This window comes from Triturus cristatus, chromosome 10 (genome assembly GCF_964204655.1).
Source record: "Triturus cristatus chromosome 10, aTriCri1.1, whole genome shotgun sequence".
NCBI lineage: Eukaryota > Metazoa > Chordata > Amphibia > Caudata > Salamandridae > Triturus > Triturus cristatus.
In genome coordinates this window covers 1,242,949,408-1,242,973,285 of record NC_140593.1, presented here as the reverse complement: position 1 = coordinate 1,242,973,285, position 23,878 = coordinate 1,242,949,408, and the positions used below count along the sequence as shown (strand labels likewise).

Below are 23,878 nucleotides of genomic sequence, written 5' to 3'. Positions count from 1 at the left end.
AGTGTTCTCTTTTTCGAAGCACATACTGCGCACTCCCGCAAGGCGTATGCCGCCACAAGCACGAATATGTGCTACGAAAAAGAGCAGAACGACGGCTAAAGGTCTCCTACGCAGCGCATGCGCGCAGCGTAGGCGAGACCTAAAAAGGATAGTCACATACATGAATTTCGGAAACATTGATTCTTCCACAACCCTCCATCCCACCCCGACAACAACGGAGAGGCGGCTCTGCGCACTCCCAGAGGCCTGCGTTCCGTGTGCACTCCCAGAGGCCCGTGTTCCGTGCGCACCCCCAGAGGCCTGTGTTCCGTGCGCACTCCCAGAGGCCTGTGTTCCCATTATACATGAACATTACAGTTTAATCAAACACTGGATGGAAGGTGTGTACAGCAGTCCCTGAAGCCATGCATTTCAAAGATCTCTTATATGCGAGTATGAAGGAGAGGAGGCAAAACGAAAGAATTGCCCAGGATCACACAATTTGGTTAATGGGAGATGCTGGGATTAATTCAGGTTTTCTGGCTTCATGTTCTGCAATTCAGCCGCCAGATGTATATGCTTCGTTTCTCCTACACACTTTACCCCCCATCCCCCCCCCCCCTTCCCTGATCGCCCCCCTGCTGCCGTCAGTGCGGCCCCGGCCACGTCACACACCAAACATTTTGGCCTTTGGGGAAGTGTTTGCGAGCGCCCGTGCCCCAGGGCAGCATGACGGGAGAGTGACGAGGGCGGGGGCATCAGCCATGAGCCATCCTTGTTGAGTGCACTTGAGGAGCGAATGCTGGGCCCCGGGTCCGTACACCCGTTCACGATATATGCGGCCCTGAGGTACAGACGTGTCAGACACCCCCAACGGATCACCTGCACTTGTGACACACGCGCTTATCTCACCGCCCCCTCCCCCCCCCGCGTGGACACATGCCTTACTCACAGACCCTTTGCCTCAGGCCTGTAAGGGGTTTTTATTATCGGAAATCAATGTTTAACTAGACATGTTTGGGGTCGCCTCACCAGCCCTCTGCTGCCTCCCTCGACATCTGTTCCCGTTTGCAGAAAGAAATGTGCACTTTTATTTCATGTGAATGGGGTGTCCTCGGGTGTCCTCTGCTGTCCCAGCTCTGAAAATCAACCTGGTCTCCGAATTAATCAATCGTATTAATCTGTGTTCTGGTCAGGGGCGGTCTCTGCGCCACTCAAGGCTTCTGCTCAAACCTCTCAGAGACCCTCCAACAGATGAACAGACCCCTGTGATGCTGCACTATGCAAACCTGAGGTTATATCTTAACGTGTGCGCACAAGATGATCCCGTGTGCACAAGGTGATCATGTATGTGCACAAGATGATCCCGTCTGTGCACAAGGTGATCACGTGTGAGCACGAGATGATCCAGTGTGTGCACAAGGTGATCATGTGTGTGCACAAGATGATCCTGTGTGTGCACGAGATGATCCCGTGTGTGCACGAGATGATCCCGTGTGTGCACGAGATGATCCTGTGTGTGCACGAGATGATCCCGTGTGTGCACGAGATGATCCCGTGTGTGCACGAGATGATCCCGTGTGTGCACGAGATGATCCCGTGTGTGCACGAGATGATCATGTGTATGCATGAGATGATCCCGTGTGTGCATGAGATGATCCCGTGTGTGCACAAGATGATCCCGTGTGTGCTCAAGATGATCACGTGTGTGCATGAGATGATCATGTGTGTGCACAAGGTGATCACGTGTGTGCACAAGGTGATCACGTGTGTGCACAAGGTGAACGTCTGTTGGCACAAGATGATCATGTGTGTGCACAAGGTGATCATGTATGTGCACAAGGTGATCCCGTCTGTGCACAAGATGATCACGTGTGAGCACGAGATGATCCAGTGTGCACAAGTTGATCATGTGTGTGCACGAGATGATCCAGTGTGTCCACAAGGTGATCACCTGTGTGCACAAGGTGATCACATGTGTGCACAAGGTGATCCTGTTTGCACAAGTTGATCATGTGTGTGCACGAGATGATCCAGTGTGTCCACAAGGTGATCACCTGTGTGCACAAGGTGATCATGTGTGTGCACAAGGTGATCCCGTGTGTGCACAAGGTGATCACTTGTGTGCACAAGATGATCCTATGTGCGGACATGGTGATCACGTGTGTGGACAAGATGATCCTGTGTGTGCACAAGATTTTCACGTGTCTGCACAGGGTGATCACGTGTGTGCACAAGATGATCCAGTGTGTGCACAAGCTGATCACGTGTGTGCACAAGGTGATCTTGTGTGTGCACATATGTGCACAAGGTGAACGCCTGTGTGCACAAGGTGATCGTCTGTGTGCACAAGCTGATCACGTGTGTGCACAAGCTGATCACGTGTGTGCACAAGCTGATCACGTGTGTGCACAAGCTGATCACGTGTGTTTGTTCGTTTAATTTAGATGCAAGCCATGGTCTCTGCGTGTACGTTTGTTCCATTACATTTTTCGTGTTTTCTTCCACTGGAAGTAAAGTCATATTTTGCACGTCTCAGTGCCCTGTTCTGAACCTACAGAGGACCCTGTTGCGAAATGTTTGATTTTGTTTTTATTTCCTTCTGGTGGTTAGATCATGTGCTGGGTTAACCAATCACACTCATGTGCGCCAGGATGCTCCTTGCGGAGTGGCAGTCAGCGCTTTACAAATACCAACTTACACTACATTACATTACATGTGGAAGTAGGCGAGGTCTTTAGTGATCGTGAACTGATCATTCGATTGGTTACTATGCAAAAGTAACGCATTAGTACAACCCATCTATGTAATGTCATGCTACAAATATGTCTGCTTCTTTTTTTTAAACCATCTAAAAGATAATGTTTTTGAGCTATGTGCCAGACTTCCTTTGCCTTTCTAACTGCGCACTCTATGTCAGTCTGTGCATTTGCTTATATTTGGTTCTGGCTATTGACTTGCTTAAGGGACTCCTCTCACCGATTACCACTTTGACTGCTTAAGGGACTCCTCTCACCGATTACCACTTTGACTATTTTGATTTCAACCAATTCATAATTGACTAACTCATTGTTGCCTTCTGTAATGATCTTAATTTTAACAAACCTATGGGGTTTACTCTGGAATTCTGTCTGATGAGAGTTTATCTTCATTGGCTTGGATTCACGAAGACGTACAAAGTCTTACGCAGACTCCGTCCGTTGTTGGAGCGCCGAGACATACACCGACATCTGCCTCACTTACAGAACCCATCGCACTGATACCCGACTTATATATATATCCCCCTTACATCACTGACATTCTGTCCCGCATACGTAAACATCCAACCTACTTATAGCCCGTCTCACTTTTAGATAGTTGCATAATTTACAGACCCCCGGATTCAGATATATAGATACTTATCTTACTTACAGAACCCCGTGCCCCATGCATAGATATCTGACTTATCTACAGACCCCCGAGTCCCATGCATAGATATCTGACTTATCTACAGTCCCCCGAGACCCATGCATAGATATCTGACTTATTTACAGACCTCGAGTCCCATGCATAGATATCTGACTTATCTAGAGACCGCTGTGTCCCATGCATAGATATCTGACTTATCTACAGACCGCTGCGTCCCATGCATAGATATCTGACTTATCTAGAGACCGCTGTGTCCCATGCATAGATATCTGACTTATCTAGAGACCACTATGTCCCATGCATAGATATCTGACTTATTTACAAACCCCTAGTCCCATGCATAGATATCTGACTTATCTAGAGACCGCTGTGTCCCATGCAGAGATATGCGACGTATCTACAGACCCCCGAGTCCCATGCATAGATATCTGACTTATTTACAAACCCCGAGTCCCATGCATAGATATCTGACTTATTTACAGACCCCGAGTCCCATGCATAAATATCTGACTTATCTAGAGACCGCTGCGTCCCATGCATAGATATCTGACTTATCTACAGACCGCTGCGTCCCATGCATGGATATCTGACTTATCTAGAGACCGCTGTGTCCCATGCATAGATATCTGACTTATTTACAGACCCCGAGTCCCATGCATAAATATCTGACTTATCTAGAGACCGCTGCGTCCCATGCATAGATATCTGACTTATCTACAGACCGCTGCGTCCCATGCATGGATATCTGACTTATCTAGAGACCGCTGTGTCCCATGCATAGATATCTGACTTATCTAGAGACCACTATGTCCCATGCATAGATATCTGACTTATTTACAAACCCCGAGTCCCATGCATAGATATCTGACTTATCTAGAGACTGCTGTGTCCCATGCATAGATATCCGACGTATCTACAGACCCCCGAGTCCCATGCATAGATATCTGACTTATTTACAAACCCCGAGTCCCATGCATAGATATCTGACTTATCTAGAGACCGCTGTGTCCCATGCATAGATATCTGACGTATCTACAGACCCCCGAGTCCCATGCATAGATATCTGACTTATCTACAGACCTCTATCTGACTATAGCACCAAGAAACACAGATTGCCATCGACAGTCAATTGTGTGGTATACCCTAACCTCAATGGTCGTGGTATACCCTAACTTCAATGGTGTGGTATACCCTAACTTCAATGGTCGTGGTATACCCTAACTTCAATGATCGTGGCATACCCTAACCTCAATAGTCGTGGTATACCCTAACTTCAATGGTCGTGGTATACCCTAACTTCAATGGTCATGGTATACCCTAACCTCAATGGTGTGGTATGCCCTAACCTCAATGGTGTGGTATACCCTAACCTCACGCAAGTCTGGTCAGATAAACCAACCAGGGTCATCCTGGTCAAAGATTTGATCTGACTTTAGACCTTTAAGTTCCAATCCACAAGGAGAGTACAGGTCTAAAACCCCTCAGGACCTCCGGGGAGGCAGATAGAGGCTGAGATGGTATTAGGCTGCGGCCAAAGGCAGGGTCCAGCCCAGGTCCGCTGCACTGGTCATCTGGGCAGTTTCAGGAAAGGCCTCCTGTAGCTTGTTGTATCCTTGTGGCTTTAGCAGGAGGTTGACCTCTGACCCTTGGAGCCCTCTTCTTTGTCCTGGGTACAGGAAGGAGACCCAGTCGAGCCATGGAGGGCTTTCTCAGGTCTCAGTAGCAGGGTCAGCCCGCTTCTTATTTTCTTCAAGTCCTGTAGTGTTCTGAAGTGGGTGCTTTGAGAGGCCTGAGTTTGTGGGTGGGAAGGAATCCTGGACACGCCCTAACCAACAAGGTAAATATTCCCAGGGCCAACTCTACCCACTTTGAGCATTTCCAAGATGGCGTACGTCTTCGCCCATACTAAATTTGGGCTCAAACAATAACATCCAGTTTGGGACAGTAACTGTACCCCAATAAACACTGTGACACAAGCCTGATAGAACAAAGTAGGGGTTTCCCGCAATTGTCATTTGTAGAGCGCCTCAGGGGTTATATGGAAAACTGCGGCAGACCAGTCTGCAGAATTTGACATTGAAGCAAGATTTGGTGGTGCAATGCCAAAAAGGACGCGCACTGCCACATCCTGCATGTTCTGTCAGGTTCGAGCTTCAGAGGGATCATGACTGCCCGATCAGGTCAGCCTACTGTTTGCGAGAGGGAGACATTTCTCACCCCTTCACACCTTTTCAAATGCTAATTACTGCCTGACAGAAGTTGCAGAGTAAATGTAAATGGGCCTCCAGAGGCTTCATGGAGGGAAAAGGTAAATTTCTAAAAGTATATTTTCCTTAATATTTATCAAACATCACACTTCACCACTGAATTAAATTGTAATAACTATTAAAAATAGATGTTGATTTATTTTTCTAACTGTTTCCTAACCAAAATTAATCTAATTAAATGTAATAAAGTAACTTAGTGCTTATTTATAGAACTGGCAGCCTTGCTATAGTGAAAATAGCTTTTGGGGCAATTTTGCTGGAAGGACGTGTTTAACATTACATTTCTACATGTCCTACTTTTAAAGGCCACGCACCCTGCCTTGTGGGCAATAAGGCCTATTTAGGGATGACTTCATGCTATTTAAAAGGAAGATTTTGACCTATCAAAGGGGTTTATTCCGACCGGTCCAATTTGCAGTTTAACACTGCAACAGCCCGACTACAACCGGTAGCCCAGCAGTCACGGTAGTGGACGGCACAATGGGTTCTGCAGTCCACTAGCGGCATTTATCTTACAGACTCTGGGCATACACTTTTTACTACATACTAGGGACTTATAGGTAAGTAAAATGCCACTTAGGGATATGCCGAGGTCACCGAGTGGAAAGGGGCGGCAGGGGCATTTGATCACTCGTTAGCAGGGTCAAAGTGGTCAAAGTGGACAAAGCCAGTAAAAATATAGAGGCCAGCAAACGGTGAAAAAATCCAGGATGAACCTGCAGAAAAGGTAGATTTCCTACACCTACCTATGTACCACATGGATATTCGGGATTACACAGTTCATTGGCCGAAGGACAAAAGGTCTTTAAGGGTAGATGATCCAGTCCCCATGGGCTAGGAGTTTTAGGACTGCTGACAAACTGAGTTTATCTCCCTTCGTGCCGGTGATAATCCAGGAAGCACAGAAGCTGCCTCGGTTTCTCTGCCAAGAGCAGCATTTATTGGAAGGAGGATAAATGTACATATAATATACCCCACATTTTACAGACCCCTACGTCACATGCATGGATTTGTATTCACAGACCCCCTGTGGCACATGCATAGTTGTATATTTACAGACCCACTACATCATATGCATAAATGTGTATTTACAGACACCTGTGCCCCATGCATACATGTGTATTTACGGAGCCCCTGTGTCCCATGCATAGAAATGTGTCACATGCATAGATGTGCATTTACAGATCCCTAAGTCACATGCATAGATTTGTATTCACAGACCTCTGCATCACATGCATAGATGTAAATGTAAATGTCAAGGTACTTATAGAGTGCACTGTCACCAGACGGCCACCTTGCGGTGTCACCTTTGCGGTTTCCTGGCGCTGATACTCATACCGCTGTGGAACCCCTCCTGGCTTTCCCTGTAAGTGTCCACTCCTGGGCACCCCCAGGGTGAAGCCAGGCATCCTTAGCGCTGTTGGGGCCGGTGTGGAGGCTAAGCGAGCTATTGCCCGAGTTGCAGCGTGGGGCCCGTGATTAGAATAGGCACCGAGGCGAGAATAGACAGGTCCGAGGAAATTGAGCCCGAGCCCCGCCGAGGCGGGAATCGAACCCTGGGCCCTGGCCAGAACTCTGCTTCAGGGTCTGCCGCTCTAACCATTGAGCCACACTCCTCCACTGTGCATTTAGACTCCTACGTCACATGCATACATGTGCATTTACAGACCCCTACGTCACATGCGTGGATGTGTATTTACAGACCCCTATGTCACATGCATAGATGTGTATTTACAGACCACTGCATCACATGCATAACTCTGTATTTACAAACCTCTGTGTCACATGCATAAATGTGCATTTACAGACCTCTGCGTCACATGCATAGATGTGCATTTAGACTCCTATGTCACATGCATACATGTGCATTTACAGACCCCTACGTGCCTTGGCCCTGGTGAGGCCCCCGCGGTGCCAGCAGGCGCCTTGACCCTGGTGAGCCCCCCACGTGCCTTGACCCTGGTATCCCCCCCTCCCCATGTGCCAGCAGGTGCTTGGCCCTGGTGACCCCTCCTCCGCCCCAAATGCCAGCAGGCGCCTAGACTCCAATGAGTGGCGCTGGTGTCTTTGGCGCTTGAGAAGGGGCATGTAACGCGCACAGCCATAGGCTCTAACCCTGCCAAGGTATCTTGGCGCTAGAGGGAGACCATGCGTGCTGGTGACCCCTCCTCCCCCCCCCCCCCCGCCCCCCCTGCCAGCAGGCGCCTAGACTCTAATGAGTGGCGCTGGTGTCTTTGGCGCTTGAGAAGGGGCATGTAACGCGCACAGCCATAGGCTCTAACCCTGCCAAGATATCTTGGCGCTAGAGGGAGACCATGCGTGCTGGTTAGAGGGATTGGGACACACGTGTGTCTACAGCACCTCCGAAAAGCCAGGTTCGCTCAGCTCAAGCACTACGCGCCAGGACGCGGATTCCGGAGGGTCCTTCCTCCTTTGTTACGAGGAGCTACGAGGAGCAGTGAGGTGACGCTGGGCGCTAGAAGGAAGAGCGCACCAAGAAAGACATGGAAACAGGGCCGGGTGGGCTTTAGGGGTCCACAGATCACGGGTCTTATAGAGCGCTGCGGTCACTTCGGGGCGCAATGTAATGCCCAGAAGAGGGGTTACAGAGCAGGTGCTGGGGCGTCATATTCATCTGCCCCAGAGGTGTAGGGTTAGTTTAATACACGCGGGGACTGTACCCCCCAACCCCCCCACACGCACACACCCTAACACATTCCAGCTACGGGGAGACTTCCCTCTCACCTGCTGGACCCCCACCCAGTACATCGGCGGTCCCGGCCCCTCTCTCTGCCCCTCAGTACACAACACATGACGTCAGAGAGCAGCTCGCGCGGTTGCCCCCCCCCCGGCGGGTTCAGCTCCTAGCGCCTCCCCTCGCCTCTGGCCGCACCGCAGGGGCTCCTGTATGTAAATGCTTCCAAATCACTAAATTCACGAGCTCAGCCTTTCTCCCCCCCCCCCCACCCCCCCGCGCCCCCTGGACCTCCTTTCAACATATTGTTTACAATAACTTATTGTTGGACAGGCCTCACAGACGGCTCGCGCCCTCCCCGCTCGACAAGGCCAGGACTCCGGGCCACCTGGCATAACCCCGAGACCAGCACCTGTACCCTGTCCCCCGACGGACCCTCTGCCCTCGGACCCCTACTCATCACGGGGTCCAGCCCCACCGGCTTTCCCGGCCGGGTCAAGCCGCCATCTTGGACCCTGTACCACGCGGCCGCCTGGCCTCCCCTCGACCCTAACCCCGGGCCTGGCCGGCCCCGACATCCCGGCACCACTATCCACCCAGGAGGTGAGCGGACCACTTGGCAGGTCAATGGGAGACCGAAGTGTCAAGGGCTCTCCCCCGCCAGGTGCCGATCGCTCCCAGCTCCCCCGGGCACTGGCTCCACCCCCTGCTGGGTGTCGGGACACCTTCATCCCGGACCCTCCGACCTCCAAGTGCGAGGGTCCGGACATCAAAGGGCACCAGCCCTATAACTGAGGCAGCTCCGGAGCAGGAAGGCAGTTGTATCCTGGAGTCGAGAGACACCGAGTGAACTCAACCCTGACGGTCTACTGGCGCTGCCGTAGCCCGCTCTTGTGAACCATCGTCCTGCCTGCTGGCGCTGCCGAGGCCTTCTGCAACCTTCATCTTCCTGGGACCTGCTGGCGCTGCCGCGGCCCGTTGTACCGACCATCCTCACCGGGACCTGCTGGCGCTGCCGCGGCCCTCTGCAACCTTCATCTTCCTGGGACCTGCTGGCGCTGCCGCGGCCCGTTGTAACGACCATCCTCACCGGGACCTGCTGGCGCTGCCGCGGACCGTTCATCTTCCAGGGACCTGCTGGCGCTGCCGCGGCCCGTTGTATCGACCTTCCGCACCGGGACCTGCTGGCGCTGCCGCGGCCCATACCACCTAACCACCACGCTCGAGGATTGTGAGCTCATCACCATCTCATCCGAATTACCTGATTGGTAAATAGACTGTCCCGCTACCCCCTTCCCTACCTTACGAGACTCTAATCGAGGGGACCCCTGAGTCCAGACCTTCTTGTACCATTTTACCGTACCTTAAATAAGTGCCTATAAAGATCACTGAACCTTATCCGTGTGTGATATCTGTCTGTGGGGGGGAAGTTACTTGTCTGTACGATCGCTGGAGACGGCTCTCCCCGGAGACCTCTCCTCCTGACCCCGGCCGACCCTCCCGGTCCATCTACCTTTTCTAACATTGGTGGCCAGCGGCGCGATCCGAATCAACGCGTAATCGTACAGAGAGTAGCTCACCCCACGACAAAGCACGATGTCGACCAAAGATAGCAGCTCCACCGAGAAGTTCCAAATGGAGAAACTAGAGGAGTACAACCACCGCGAACTGAGACAATTTTGCATAGAACTTGGCATTGCTACCACTGGCCTGAGTACCAAGGATGACCTAAAGCACGCCCTTGAGTCGTGGACAGAAACGGGGGTCGCAAGACCCTCCGACCAAGGCAGCGTCACACCAGACCAAAACAGCGTTACACCAGAGGGGAACGCCACGACTCCCGAGGAACGGGGAACGGGCCTCTCACCGGAGGAGATACGAGAAAGAGACAGAGTCAGACTGCACGAATTAGAGATGGCACGACTCAAGATGGATGGGGAGCTCAAGTTGGCTGAACAGAAACTCAACCTCGAGCATATGCGGATTCGAGAGGAGCGAGAAGAAAAACAGAGACAGAGAGAGCTGGAAGAGAAAAAGATAACGCTCGAGCACGAGCGCCAATTGGCAGAGATAGAACTGCGCAAACAGCATAAGGACTTGGGGGTGCCTGAAAGACCACACACCCCGGGACCAACTGAGAAAAAAGTTCACATCCCCAAGGATGTGGTCCGCGAGTATGTCCGAGAAGACGACATACAACAATGGTTTAAGGCCTATGAGATCGCAATGACCTCACACCGGATCGACCGGAGTGATTGGGGAGCCGGACTTTGGGGGAGATTTATCAACGAGGGTCGCGATGCCCTGCTGCAGCTCCCCGATCACCAAATGTCGTCCTACGACCACATGAAGGCTGCCCTCCTCACCCGCTACGGCCTCACGCCCGAGATGTACCGCCAGAGGTTCAGGGATTGCACCCGGATCCCAGGTACCACTTGGGTGGAATACGTGAACTATTTCAGCCGGGCCTTCGAGGGTTGGATCAAGGGAAGTCAGGTCACCACCTACGAACAGCTCTTCAACCTCATGGTATGGGAACACCTGTCAAACAACTGCTTCGTCGAGCTCCGGCAGCACCTACTCGACAGTAAGCTGACTGACCCCCGGCAGCTCGCCGCCGAAGCTGACCGGTGGGAGAGCACCCGAGTGGGCCGGAAAGGGCCACACGACCAGAACAGAAGCAACCAAGGCCAGCACCGTCCTCGAGGAGGAGGAGGCCAGGGGCGGGGGAGAGACGCCTTGCCAGCAACAACCGTGGCCAGCACCCCGCCGCCGGCCGGCCGGGGCAACCCCCCGTTGCGGCCTGGGTACCGAGCCAACGTCACGTGCCACAGATGCCAGCGACTAGGCCACTACGCCAACGATCCGAACTGCCCGCTGAACCAAACGCCCAAACCCCGCCAGGTAGCTGCCGCTGCCCTGGGGGAGGAGCAGTCGTTGGAGGGTCCCGAGGAGTGTGAGCCGGACCAGCAAGGGTGGGAACCGGCCGCCATGGTCCTGGCATGCTTAGGGGGAAGAGACATGGTTCCGCGGGCTCCCCTACCCGCCAACACCAGGAAATACGGTCAGTGGGTGACCATTAATGGACAGAGAGCTGAGGCCTTGCGCGACACAGGCGCCAGCGTGACGGCCGTCCTCTGTCACCTGGTGAAGCCCGAGCAGATCTTGCCGAACATTCTCTGCCCCGTCCGCTCGGCAGATAACTCTGAAAGCATGTGCAAGATGGCCTGCGTCCCGTTTGAATGGGGAGGGGTCTCCGGCCTACTGGAAGTGACGGTCCGGGACGATGCCCCCGTGGACTGCCTCCTGGGGAATGACCTCGAGAGTTCCCCGTGGGCCACCGTCGAGAGAAGAGAGCACTTGGGGATGCTGGGCCTCCCGGACTGGGCCGGCATAACCACCCGATCCATGGCCGGCCGGGCCGCCCCCCGATCAGAAGAAACCGAATGGCCGGCACCTCCGCCCCCGGTTGCACCCGTAGAGGACAACGGAGAGGCCGACCTCCCAGACCCGGCCCCCGAAGAAAACGCGCAACCCCAGGACCTTCCGGATCTGGCTCAGTGGCGGCAAGAAGGGGGGCCCACCCAAGAACAGTTCCGCCAGGAGCAAAAGACCTGTCCCTCCCTCGAGGGACTTCGCCAACAAGCCAGCACCCAAGCCGCCGGGGACACCACCGGAACCCACTGGGTCTACTGGGATAACGACCTGCTCTACAGCGAGCAAAGAATCGCCGAGCTGGGGGCCAGTCGAGTTCTGGTGGTACCGCTCCGCTTCCGAGACTTTCTACTCAACCTAGCCCACGATGTCCCCCTGGCTGGGCACCTGGGCCAAGATAAAACGTACAGTCGACTGGTGACCCACTTTTTCTGGCCAAAAATGAGGAATGACGTCCTGAACCACTGCCGATCGTGCCCCACATGCCAAGCAAGCGGGAAGAGTGGCCGGAAGCTTAAGGCCCCTCTACAATCCTTCCCGGTGGTCACCACCCCGTTCGAGAGGGTGGGGATAGACATTGTGGGGCCGCTGGACCCTCGCACGGCACAAGGACACAGGTTCATCTTGGTACTAGTGGACCATGCCACCCGCTATCCCGAGGCGGTGCCCCTACGGACCGTGACCGCTCCAGTGGTTGGCCGGGCCCTGATGGGGATCTTCTCCCGGGTAGGCTTCCCCCGAGAAGTCGTCAGCGACCGAGGTACGAACTTCATATCGAAGTACATGAAGTCCCTCTGGCAACAATGCGGGGTCACATACAGATTCACGACCCCCTATCACCCCCAAGGAAACGGACTAGTGGAGTGGTTCAACCGCACTCTCAAAGGGATGATTGGGGGATTGGAAGAGCCTCTCCGTCGCCAGTGGGATGTACTGCTCCCGTGCCTCCTCTTCGCCTACCGAGAAGTACCCCAGAAGTCCCTCGGCTTTAGCCCCTTTGAACTCCTATACGGACACCCTGTGCGAGGGCCCCTCAGCCTCGTGAAGGAGGGCTGGGAGTTGGCCCCCCTAACGACCCCTCCAGACGTCTTCAAATACCTCCTGGCCTTACGAAACCAGACCCGGCGCTTCAGGGAGATTGCCAAGGCGAACCTCGAGGCCAGCCAGGAAGACATGAAGAGGTGGTATGACCACAATGCCTCCTCCGTGGAATTCGAGCCGGGGCAGCAAGTATGGGTAATGTCCCCCACCGAACCGTGTGCCCTGCAAGATAAGTGGACGGGGCCCTTCAAAGTGGTCGAGCGCAAAAGCCCCGTCACTTATCTCATCGACCTGGGGACCTCCCGGAACCCCCTTCGGGTCCTCCACACCAACCGGCTCAAACCGCACTTTGTGCGCTCCGAACTAAGCCTCTTGATGGCTACGGACAGTGGCACAGAAGAAGACTCCGAGCCCCTCCCGGATCTCCTGAAGACTCAAGAGAAGGACGGGTCCGTAGATGGGGTCCGGCTCTCTGACGCCCTCACTACGGAGCAACGACAGGACTGCCGGGACCTCCTGCTGCAGTACGCTGCCCTGTTCTCCCTCACCCCCGGGGTCACCCCCTGGTGTTTGCACGACGTAGACACCGGGGACAGTCCCCCTGTCCGGCACCGGGCCTACCGCGTACCAGATCGGGTACGGGCCTGCATACAGGAGGAAGTGGCCAAGATGCTCACGATCGGGGTCATCGAGCCCTCGGACAGTCCCTGGGCCAGCCCGGTCGTACTAGTCCCCAAAGCCGCTGCCCCCGGCACCGCACCTGAACTGAGATTCTGCGTCGACTACCGGGGCTTGAACGCTGTCACCCGGACCGACGCTCATCCCATCCCCCGAGCAGACGAGCTGATCGACCGGCTGGGGGCCGGCCGCTACCTTAGTATCTTCGACCTGACGGCGGGCTACTGGCAAATCGGCCTCACACCCAGGGCTCAGGAACGGTCGGCCTTCTCCACCCCCGTTGGCCACTATCAATTTAAGGTCATGCCCTTTGGCATGAAGAATGCCCCGCCACGTTCCAACGCCTTGTGAACCAGGTCTTGACGGGGCTTGAAGAATTCAGCGCTGCCTACCTGGACGATATCGCTGTGTACAGCCGCCACTGGTCCGACCACCTCCGTCACCTCCAAGAGGTCCTACAAGCCCTCCAGCGGGCCGGCCTCACCATTAAGGCCGGCAAGTGCCAGATTGGCCAAGGGTCGATGACCTACCTTGGGCACCAAGTGGGGAGCGGGCTGGTGGCCCCCCTACAACTTAAGATTGCTGCCATCCAGTCCTGGCAGCCCCCCGTCACCCAGACCGAGGTCCGAGCCTTCTTGGGGCTCACCGGCTACTACCGGCGGTTCGTGAAGGAATACGGCAGCATCGTGGGGCCCCTCACGGGTCTCACATCCAAGAACCAGCCAAAGCGGGTCAATTGGACTCCTGACTGTCAAGCGGCCTTCGAGGAGCTGAAGGCCGCCCTGTGCACCGCCCCGGTGCTCCAGGCCCCCGATTACAGTCGGGAGTTTGTGGTGCAGACCGACGCCTCCGACCACGGCATCGGAGCCGTCCTCTCTCAGTTGAACCCCGAAGGTCAGGACCAGCCGGTGGCCTTCATCAGTCGACGTCTCCGGGCCCGAGAACAGCGTTGGAGCACCATCGAGAGGGAAGCCTTCGCAGTGGTGTGGGCCCCCAAAAAGCTCCGGCCCTATCTCTTCGGTACCCACTTCCGGGTACAGACCGACCATCGACCCCTGCAATGGCTGATGCAGATGCGGGGGGAGAACCCAAAACTCTTGCGCTGGTCCATTTCCCTGCAGGGAATGGACTTCACTGTGGAGCACCGACCGGGCCGAGACCACGCCAACGCGGATGGCCTGTCCCGCTTTTTCCGCCTCGACGAAGAGAGTCCCCAAGGGGATGGGTGACTCTCCCCGCCTTCAGCTGGGGGGGACGCATGTTGGACAGGCCTCACAGACGGCTCGCGCCCTCCCCGCTCGACAAGGCCAGGACTCCGGGCCACCTGGCATAACCCCGAGACCAGCACCTGTACCCTGTCCCCCGACGGACCCTCTGCCCTCGGACCCCTACTCATCACGGGGTCCAGCCCCACCGGCTTTCCCGGCCGGGTCAAGCCGCCATCTTGGACCCTGTACCACGCGGCCGCCTGGCCTCCCCTCGACCCTAACCCCGGGCCTGGCCGGCCCCGACATCCCGGCACCACTATCCACCCAGGAGGTGAGCGGACCACTTGGCAGGTCAATGGGAGACCGAAGTGTCAAGGGCTCTCCCCCGCCAGGTGCCGATCGCTCCCAGCTCCCCCGGGCACTGGCTCCACCCCCTGCTGGGTGTCGGGACACCTTCATCCCGGACCCTCCGACCTCCAAGTGCGAGGGTCCGGACATCAAAGGGCACCAGCCCTATAACTGAGGCAGCTCCGGAGCAGGAAGGCAGTTGTATCCTGGAGTCGAGAGACACCGAGTGAACTCAACCCTGACGGTCTACTGGCGCTGCCGTAGCCCGCTCTTGTGAACCATCGTCCTGCCTGCTGGCGCTGCCGCGGCCTTCTGCAACCTTCATCTTCCTGGGACCTGCTGGCGCTGCCGCGGCCCGTTGTACCGACCATCCTCACCGGGACCTGCTGGCGCTGCCGCGGCCCTCTGCAACCTTCATCTTCCTGGGACCTGCTGGCGCTGCCGCGGCCCGTTGTAACGACCATCCTCACCGGGACCTGCTGGCGCTGCCGCGGACCGTTCATCTTCCAGCGACCTGCTGGCGCTGCCGCGGCCCGTTGTATCGACCTTCCGCACCGGGACCTGCTGGCGCTGCCGCGGCCCATACCACCTAACCACCACGCTCGAGGATTGTGAGCTCATCACCATCTCATCCGAATTACCTGATTGGTAAATAGACTGTCCCGCTACCCCCTTCCCTACCTTACGAGACTCTAATCGAGGGGACCCCTGAGTCCAGACCTCCTTGTACCATTTTACCGTACCTTAAATAAGTGCCTATAAAGATCACTGAACCTTATCCGTGTGTGATATCTGTCTGTGGGGGGGAAGTTACTTGTCTGTACGATTGCTGGAGACGGCTCTCCCCGGAGACCTCTCCTCCTGACCCCGGCCGACCCTCCCGGTCCATCTACCTTTTCTAACACTTATTCCATCTTTCTTCGACTTTCCAGCTCTGTCTTAGATTTCCGACGTGAATTGAGGCCTCCCGTTTCCAGGGGCTCAGGACGTTTCACAGCAAATGAGCTTAAAATGAAGATTAAGAGGCCCGGAGCATGTGACCCCGTATGACCCGCGGCAGCGCCTCGAGGCTGCTACGTACGAATAAAAGCGCTACAACAGGACGGCGTCAGCAAACCCCAGAGCTACAACTTTCTGCAGATGTCCCCACAGAGAGTGCCAACACTTCCCCCTATAAAACAAGAATGGCAGGGTGAACCGACGAGCTTTATACAGATTACTGTTGCCGGGGACACCAAGACTCCGTGCGCCCAAGGTCAGCGGAGGCGTCAGGGGCGCTAGGGGATGCGCAGAGGAGGGGTGCTGGGGGGCTGTTCCACTGCCCCAGGGGCGTGGGTTAGGTTCACACCCGCTGGGACAGTGCACCTTCCCAAGGTCAGTGGAGGCGTCAGGGGCGCTAGGGGATGCGCAGAGGAGGGGTGACAGTGCAGGCGGTAGGGGGTGAGGGGGGGGGTGCTGTTTCACTGCCCCAGGGGCGTGGGTTAGGTTCACACCCGCTGGGACAGTGCACCTTCCCAAGGTCAGTGGAGGCGTCAGGGGCGCTAGGGGATGCGCAGAGGAGGGGTGCTGGGGGGCTGTTCCACTGCCCCAGGGGCGTGGGTTAGGTTCACACCCGCTGGGACAGTGCACCTTCCCAAGGTCAGTGGAGGCGTCAGGGGCCTGGCTATCAGGTGTACAGCGACGTTTCAATCACCATTACTCCCTGGCTGCTGGTGCACTCCCTACATCTGCACACGTGTCAATGGTGGCATGTGTGAATTACTAAGAGTTCACCATTACTTTACTCTGTGGCTCCTGGTGCATTCTTTAAATCTGTACACGTGTAAATGGTGACACGTGTTCACCATTACTCCATGGCTGCTGGTGCACTCTCTACATGGGTACACGTGTAAATGGTGACACATGTTCACCATTACTCCGTGGCTCCTGGTGCACTCTCGTGCACTCTCTACATCTGTACACGTGTCAATGGTGACACGTATTCACCATTACTCCGTGGCTCCTGGTGCACACTCGTGCACTCGCTACATCTGTACACGTGTAAATAGTGACACGTGTTCACCATTACTCCGTGGCTCCTGGTGCACACTCGTGCACTCGCTACATCTGTACACGTGTCAATGGTGACACGTATTCACCATTACTCCATGGCTGCTGGTGCACTCTCTACATGGGTACACGTGTAAATGGTGACACATGTTCACCATTACTCCGTGGCTCCTGGTGCACTCCCTACATTTGCACATATCATGTAACGTGTGTAACGTCTACATTTTAGGAATCAAGCTCCGGGTGTTTTCATGCCGTGAGCAGGGGCAGCGCTTTTACCACCTGAGTGTCACCTCGAAGCACCTTGGACGGCTTCAGGAGAAGGGTCTGCCAGGTGTGCCAGGCTCGTGGTGCCAGCAAACACGTGCCCATCACTCTGGGCAGACCCCATTCAAGAGAGCTTCCACACAAGAACCCATGATGCAGGCACTACCCTAGTGACGTCATAGGTACGCTTGCTGCTTCCTTTCTTGGACAGTGTGGGTCAGTGGCACTGACCAGAGGTGCCCTCCCGGGAGGGGCAGCTGTACACTGGTGGGGGCTCCTATGACAGGACAGGCGCTGCCACCCCCCGAGGAGGTACAGACATGGGCACCAGGGTCCTGCCAGGCTCCGGACTCCAAGGGAGAGACAGGCGAGGCGAAATGTTAGTCTGGTCGCCATGGCAACACCAACCCCCTCCAATGCAAACAGCAATTCCTACCGCCGCCTCCCCAAACTGCTGATCTGCCTGTCCACCCCCCCCCACCCAACACAGTTCACTATCCTGGTGGCGCACAACTGGTGTGTTGTTATGTGTGCACCTTTCAACACAAGAGACAGAACACACCACATACAGACAACACACCACGTACAGACACAACACACCACGTACAACAGGCAGAACACACCATGTACAACAGGCAGAACACTCCACGAACAACAGGCAGAACACTCCACGTACAGCATGCAGAACACTCCACGTACAGCATGCAGAACACTCCACGTACAACAGGCAGAACACACAACAGGCAGAACACTCCACATACAACAGGCAGAACACTCCACGAACAACAGGCAGAACACTCCACGTACAACAGGCAGAACACTCCACGTACAACAGGCAGAACACTCCACGTACAACAGGCAGAACACTCCACGTACAACAGGCAGAACACTTCACGTACAACAGGCAGAACACTCCACGTACAGCATGCAGAACACTCCACGTACAACAGGCAGAACCACAACAGGCAGAACACTCCACATACAACAGGCAGAACACTCCACGAACAACAGGCAGAACACTCCACGAACAACAGGCAGAACACTCCACGTACAACAGGCAGAACACTCCACGTACAACAGGCAGAACACACAACAGGCAGACCACTCCACGTACAACAGGCAGAACACTCCACGAACAACAGGCAGAACACTCCACGTACAACAGGCAGAACACTCCACGTACAGCATGCAGAACACTCCACGTACAACAGGCAGAACACACAACAGGCAGAACACTCCACATACAACAGGCAGAACACTCCACGAATAACAGGCAGAACACTCCACGTACAACAGGCAGAACACTCCACGTACAACAGGCAGAAAACTCCACGAACAACAGGCAGAACACACCACGTACAACAGGCAGAACACACCACGTACAACAGGCAGAACACACCACGTACAACAGGCAGAACACTCCACGTACAACAGGCAGAACACTCCACGTACAACAGGCAGAACACACCACGTATAACAGACGGACACTCCACGAACAACAGGCAGAACACACCACGTATAACAGACGGACACTCCACGTACAACAGGCAGAACACACCACGCACAACAGGCAGAACACTCCACGTACAACAGGCAGAACACTCCACGTACAACAGGCAGAACACACCACGTATAACAGACGGACACTCCACGTACAACAGGCAGAACACTCCACGTACAACAGGCAAAACACTCCACGTACAACTGACAGAAACTCCACGTACAACAGCCAGAACACACAACAGGCAGAACACTCCACGTACAACAGGCGGAACACTCCACGTACAACAGGCAGAACACACCACGTACAACAGGCAGAACACACAACAGGCAGAACACTCCACATACAACAGGCAGAACACTCCACGAACAACAGGCAGAACACTCCACGAACAACAGGCAGAACACTCCACGTACAACAGGCAGAACACTCCACGTACAGCATGCAGACAGAACACTCCACGAACAACAGGCAGAACACTCCACATACAACAGGCAGAACACACCACGTACAACAGGCAGAACACACAACAGGCAGAACACTCCACATACAACAGGCAGACCACTCCACGAACAACAGGCAGAACACTCCACGAACAACAGGCAGAACACTCCACGTACAACAGGCAGAACACTCCACGTACAACAGGCAGAACACACCACGTACAACAGGCAGAACACACAACAGGCAGAACACTCCACATACAACAGGCAGAACACTCCACGAACAACAGGCAGAACACTCCACGTACAACAGGCAGAACACTCCACGTACAGCATGCAGAACACTCCACGTACAACAGGCAGAACACACAACAGGCAGAACACTCCACATACAACAGGCAGAACACTCCACGAATAACAGGCAGAACACTCCACGTACAACAGGCAGAACACTCCACGTACAACAGGCAGAAAACTCCACGAACAACAGGCAGAACACACCACGTACAACAGGCAGAACACTCCACGTACAACAGGCAGAACACTCCACGTACAACAGGCAGAACACTCCACGTACAACAGGCAGAACACTCCACGTACAACAGGCAGAACACACCACGTATAACAGACGGACACTCCACGAACAACAGGCAGAACACACCACGTATAACAGACGGACACTCCACGTACAACAGGCAGAACACACCACGCACAACAGGCAGAACACTCCACGTACAACAGGCAGAACACTCCACGTACAACAGGCAGAACACACCACGTAGAACAGACGGACACTCCACGTACAACAGGCAAAACACTCCACGTACAACTGACAGAAACTCCACGTACAACAGCCACAACACACAACAGGCAGAACACTCCACGTACAACAGGCGGAACACTCCACGTACAACAGGCAGAACACACAACAGGCAGAACACTCCACGTACAACAGGCAGAACACTCCACGTACAACAGGCAGAACACTCCACGTACAACAGGCAGAACACTCCACGTACAACAGGCAGAACACTCCACGTACAACAGGCAGAACACTCCACGTACAGCATGCAGAACACTCCACGTACAGCATGCAGAACACTCCACGTACAGCATGCAGAACACTCCACGTACAACAGGCAGAACACTCCACGTACAACAGCCAGAACACTCCACGTACAACAGAGAACACACAACAGGCAGAACACTCCACGTACAACAGGCAGAACACTCCACGTACAGCATGCAGAACACTCCACGTACAACAGGCAGAACACACAACAGGCAGAACACTCCACGTACAACAGGCAGAACACTCCACGTACAACAGGCAGAACACTCCACGTACAACAGGCAGAACACTCCACGTACAACAGGCAGAACACTCCACGTACAACAGGCAGAACACTCCACGTACAACAGGCAGAACACACAACAGGCAGAACATTCCACGAACAGGCAGAACACTCCACGTACAACAGGCAGAACACTCCACGTACAGCATGCAGAACACTCCACGTACAACATGCAGAACACTCCACGTACAACAGGCAGAACACTCCACGTACAACAGGCAGAACACTCCACGTACAACAGGCAGAACACTCCACGAACAACAGGCAGAACACTCCACGAACAACAGGCAGAACACTCCACGTACAACAGGCAGAACACTCCACGTACAACAGGCAGAACACTCCACGTACAGCATGCAGAACACTCCACGTACAGCATGCAGAACACTCCACGTACAATAGGCAGAACACACAACAGGCAGAACACACAACAGGCAGAACACTCCCCGTACAACAGACAGAACACTCCACATACAACAGGCAGAACACTCCACATACAGCATGCAGAACACTCCACGTACAACAGGCAGAACACACAACAGGAGGAACACTCCACGTACAACAGCCAGAACACACAACATACAGACACAACACACCACGTACAACAGACACAACACACCACGTACAACAGACACAACACACCACGTACAACAGGCAGAACACTCCACGTACAACTGACAGACACTCCACGTACAGACAGAACCCACTATATACAACAGGCAGAACACACCACGTGCAACAGACAGAGCACTCCACGTACAACAGGCAGAACACACTGCGTACAACAGAGAGAACACACAACAGGCAGAACACTCCACGTACAACAGCCAGAACACACAACATACAGACACAACACACCACATACAACAGACACAACACACCACATACAACAGACACAACACACCACGTACAACAGACACAACACACCACGTACAACAGACACAACACAGCACGTACAACAGACACAACACACCCCATACAACAGGCAGAACACACCACGTACAACAGAGAGAACACACCACCTACAACACAGACAAAACATACACTTTCAACAGACAGAACACAACATATGCAACAGACAGAACACACCCTCAACAGACAGAGCACACCTCACACAACAGAATTTACTGCATACAGACATAACACACCACGTACAGACAGAACACACTGCGACAGAAAGAACACACCACGTACAGACAGAACACACTGCGTACAGACAGAACACTCCACGCACAACAGACAGAAAACTCCACAGACAGAACACTCCACGTACAACAGGCAGAACACTCCACGTACAACAGGCAGAACACTCCACGTACAACAGGCAGAACACACAACAGGCGAACACTCCACGTACAACAGGCAGAACACTCCATGTACAACAGGCAGAACACTCCATGTACAACAGGCAGAACACTCCACGTACAACAGGCAGAACACTCCACGTACAACAGGCAGAACACTCCACGTACAACAGGCAGAACACACAACAGGCAGAACACTCCACGTACAACAGACACAACACACCACGTACAGACACAACACTCCACGTACAACAGGCAGAACACTCCACGTACAACAGGCAGAACACACAACAGGCAGAACACTCCACGTACAACAGGCAGAACATTCCACGTACAACAGGCAGAACAGACAACAGGCAGAACACTCCACGTACAACAGGCAGAACACTCCACGTACAACAGGCAGAACACTCCACGAACAACAGGCAGAACACTCCACGAACAACAGGCAGAACACTCCACGTACGTACAACAGGCAGAACACTCCACGTACAACAGGCAGAACACTCCACGTACAACAGGCAGAACACTCCACGTACAACAGGCAGAACACTCCACGTACAACAGGCAGAACACTCCACGTACAACAGGCAGAATACTCCACATACAACAGGCAGAATACTCCACGTACAACAGGCAGAACACTCCACGTACAACAGGCAGGCACTCCACGTACAACAGGCAGAACACTCCACGTACAACAGGCAGAACACTCCACGTACAACAGGCAGAACACTCCACGTACAACAGGCAGAACACTCCACGTACAACAGGCAGGCACTCCACGTACAACAGGCAGAACACTCCACGTACAACTGACAGACACTCTACGTACAACAGGCAGAACACTCCACGTACAACAGGCAGAACACTCCACGTACAGCATGCAGAACACTCCACGTACAACTGGCAGAACACACAACAGGCAGAACACACAACAGGCAGAACACTCCACGTACAGCATGCAGAACACTCCACGTAAACAGGCAGAACACACAACAGGAGGAACACTCCACGTACAACAGCCAGAACACACAACATACAGACACAACACACCACATACAACAGACACAACACACCACGTACAACAGGCACAACACACCACGTACAACAGGCAGAACACACCACGTACAACAGGCAGAACACTCCACGTACAACTGACAGACACTCCATGTACAACAGGCAGAACACTCCACGTACAACAGGCAGAACACACAACAGGCAGAACACTCCACGTACAACAGCCAGAACACACAACATACAGACACAACACACCACGTACAACAGACACAACACACCACATACAACAGACACAACACACCACATACAACAGACACAACACACCACGTACAACAGGCAGAACACACCCCATACAACACACAGAACACACCACGTACAGACAGAACCCACTATATACAACAGGCAGAACACACCACGTGCAACAGACAGAGCACTCCACGTACAACAGACAGAACACACTGCGTACAACAGAGAGAACACACCACCTACAACAAGCAGAACACTCCACGTACAACAGGCAGAACGCACAACAGGCAGAACACTCCACGTACAACAGCCAGAACACACAACATACAGACACAACACACCACGTACAACAGACACAACACACCACATACAACAGACACAACACACCACGTACAACAGACACAACACACCACGTACAACAGAGAGAACACACCATGTACAACAGGCAGAACACACCCCATACAACACACAGAACACACCACGTACAGACAGAACCCACTATATACAACAGGCAGAACACACCACGTGCAACAGACAGAGCACTCCACGTACAATAGGCAGAACACACTGCGTACAACAGAGAGAACACACCACCTACAACACAGACAAAACATACACTTTCAACAGAGAGAAC

At 54.1% G+C, this 23,878-nt stretch overlaps 2 protein-coding genes across 2 annotated transcripts in view; one reads left to right on the top strand and one right to left on the bottom strand.

Moving 5' to 3' along the window:
• Positions 1–23,878, bottom strand: part of LOC146797188 (semaphorin-3F-like) — a 670,875-nt gene that overhangs the window by 630,812 nt on the left and 16,185 nt on the right. The gene's annotated exons all lie outside the window — the stretch shown is intronic.
• LOC146797189 (uncharacterized) overlaps positions 2,008–23,878 on the top strand; it is a 35,153-nt gene continuing 13,282 nt past the window's right edge. Inside the window, exon 1 of the mRNA XM_085631509.1 lies at positions 2,008–2,259. Within this exon, the coding sequence (XP_085487635.1) occupies positions 2,008–2,259 (252 nt within the window). The remainder of the gene's footprint in view (positions 2,260–23,878) is intronic.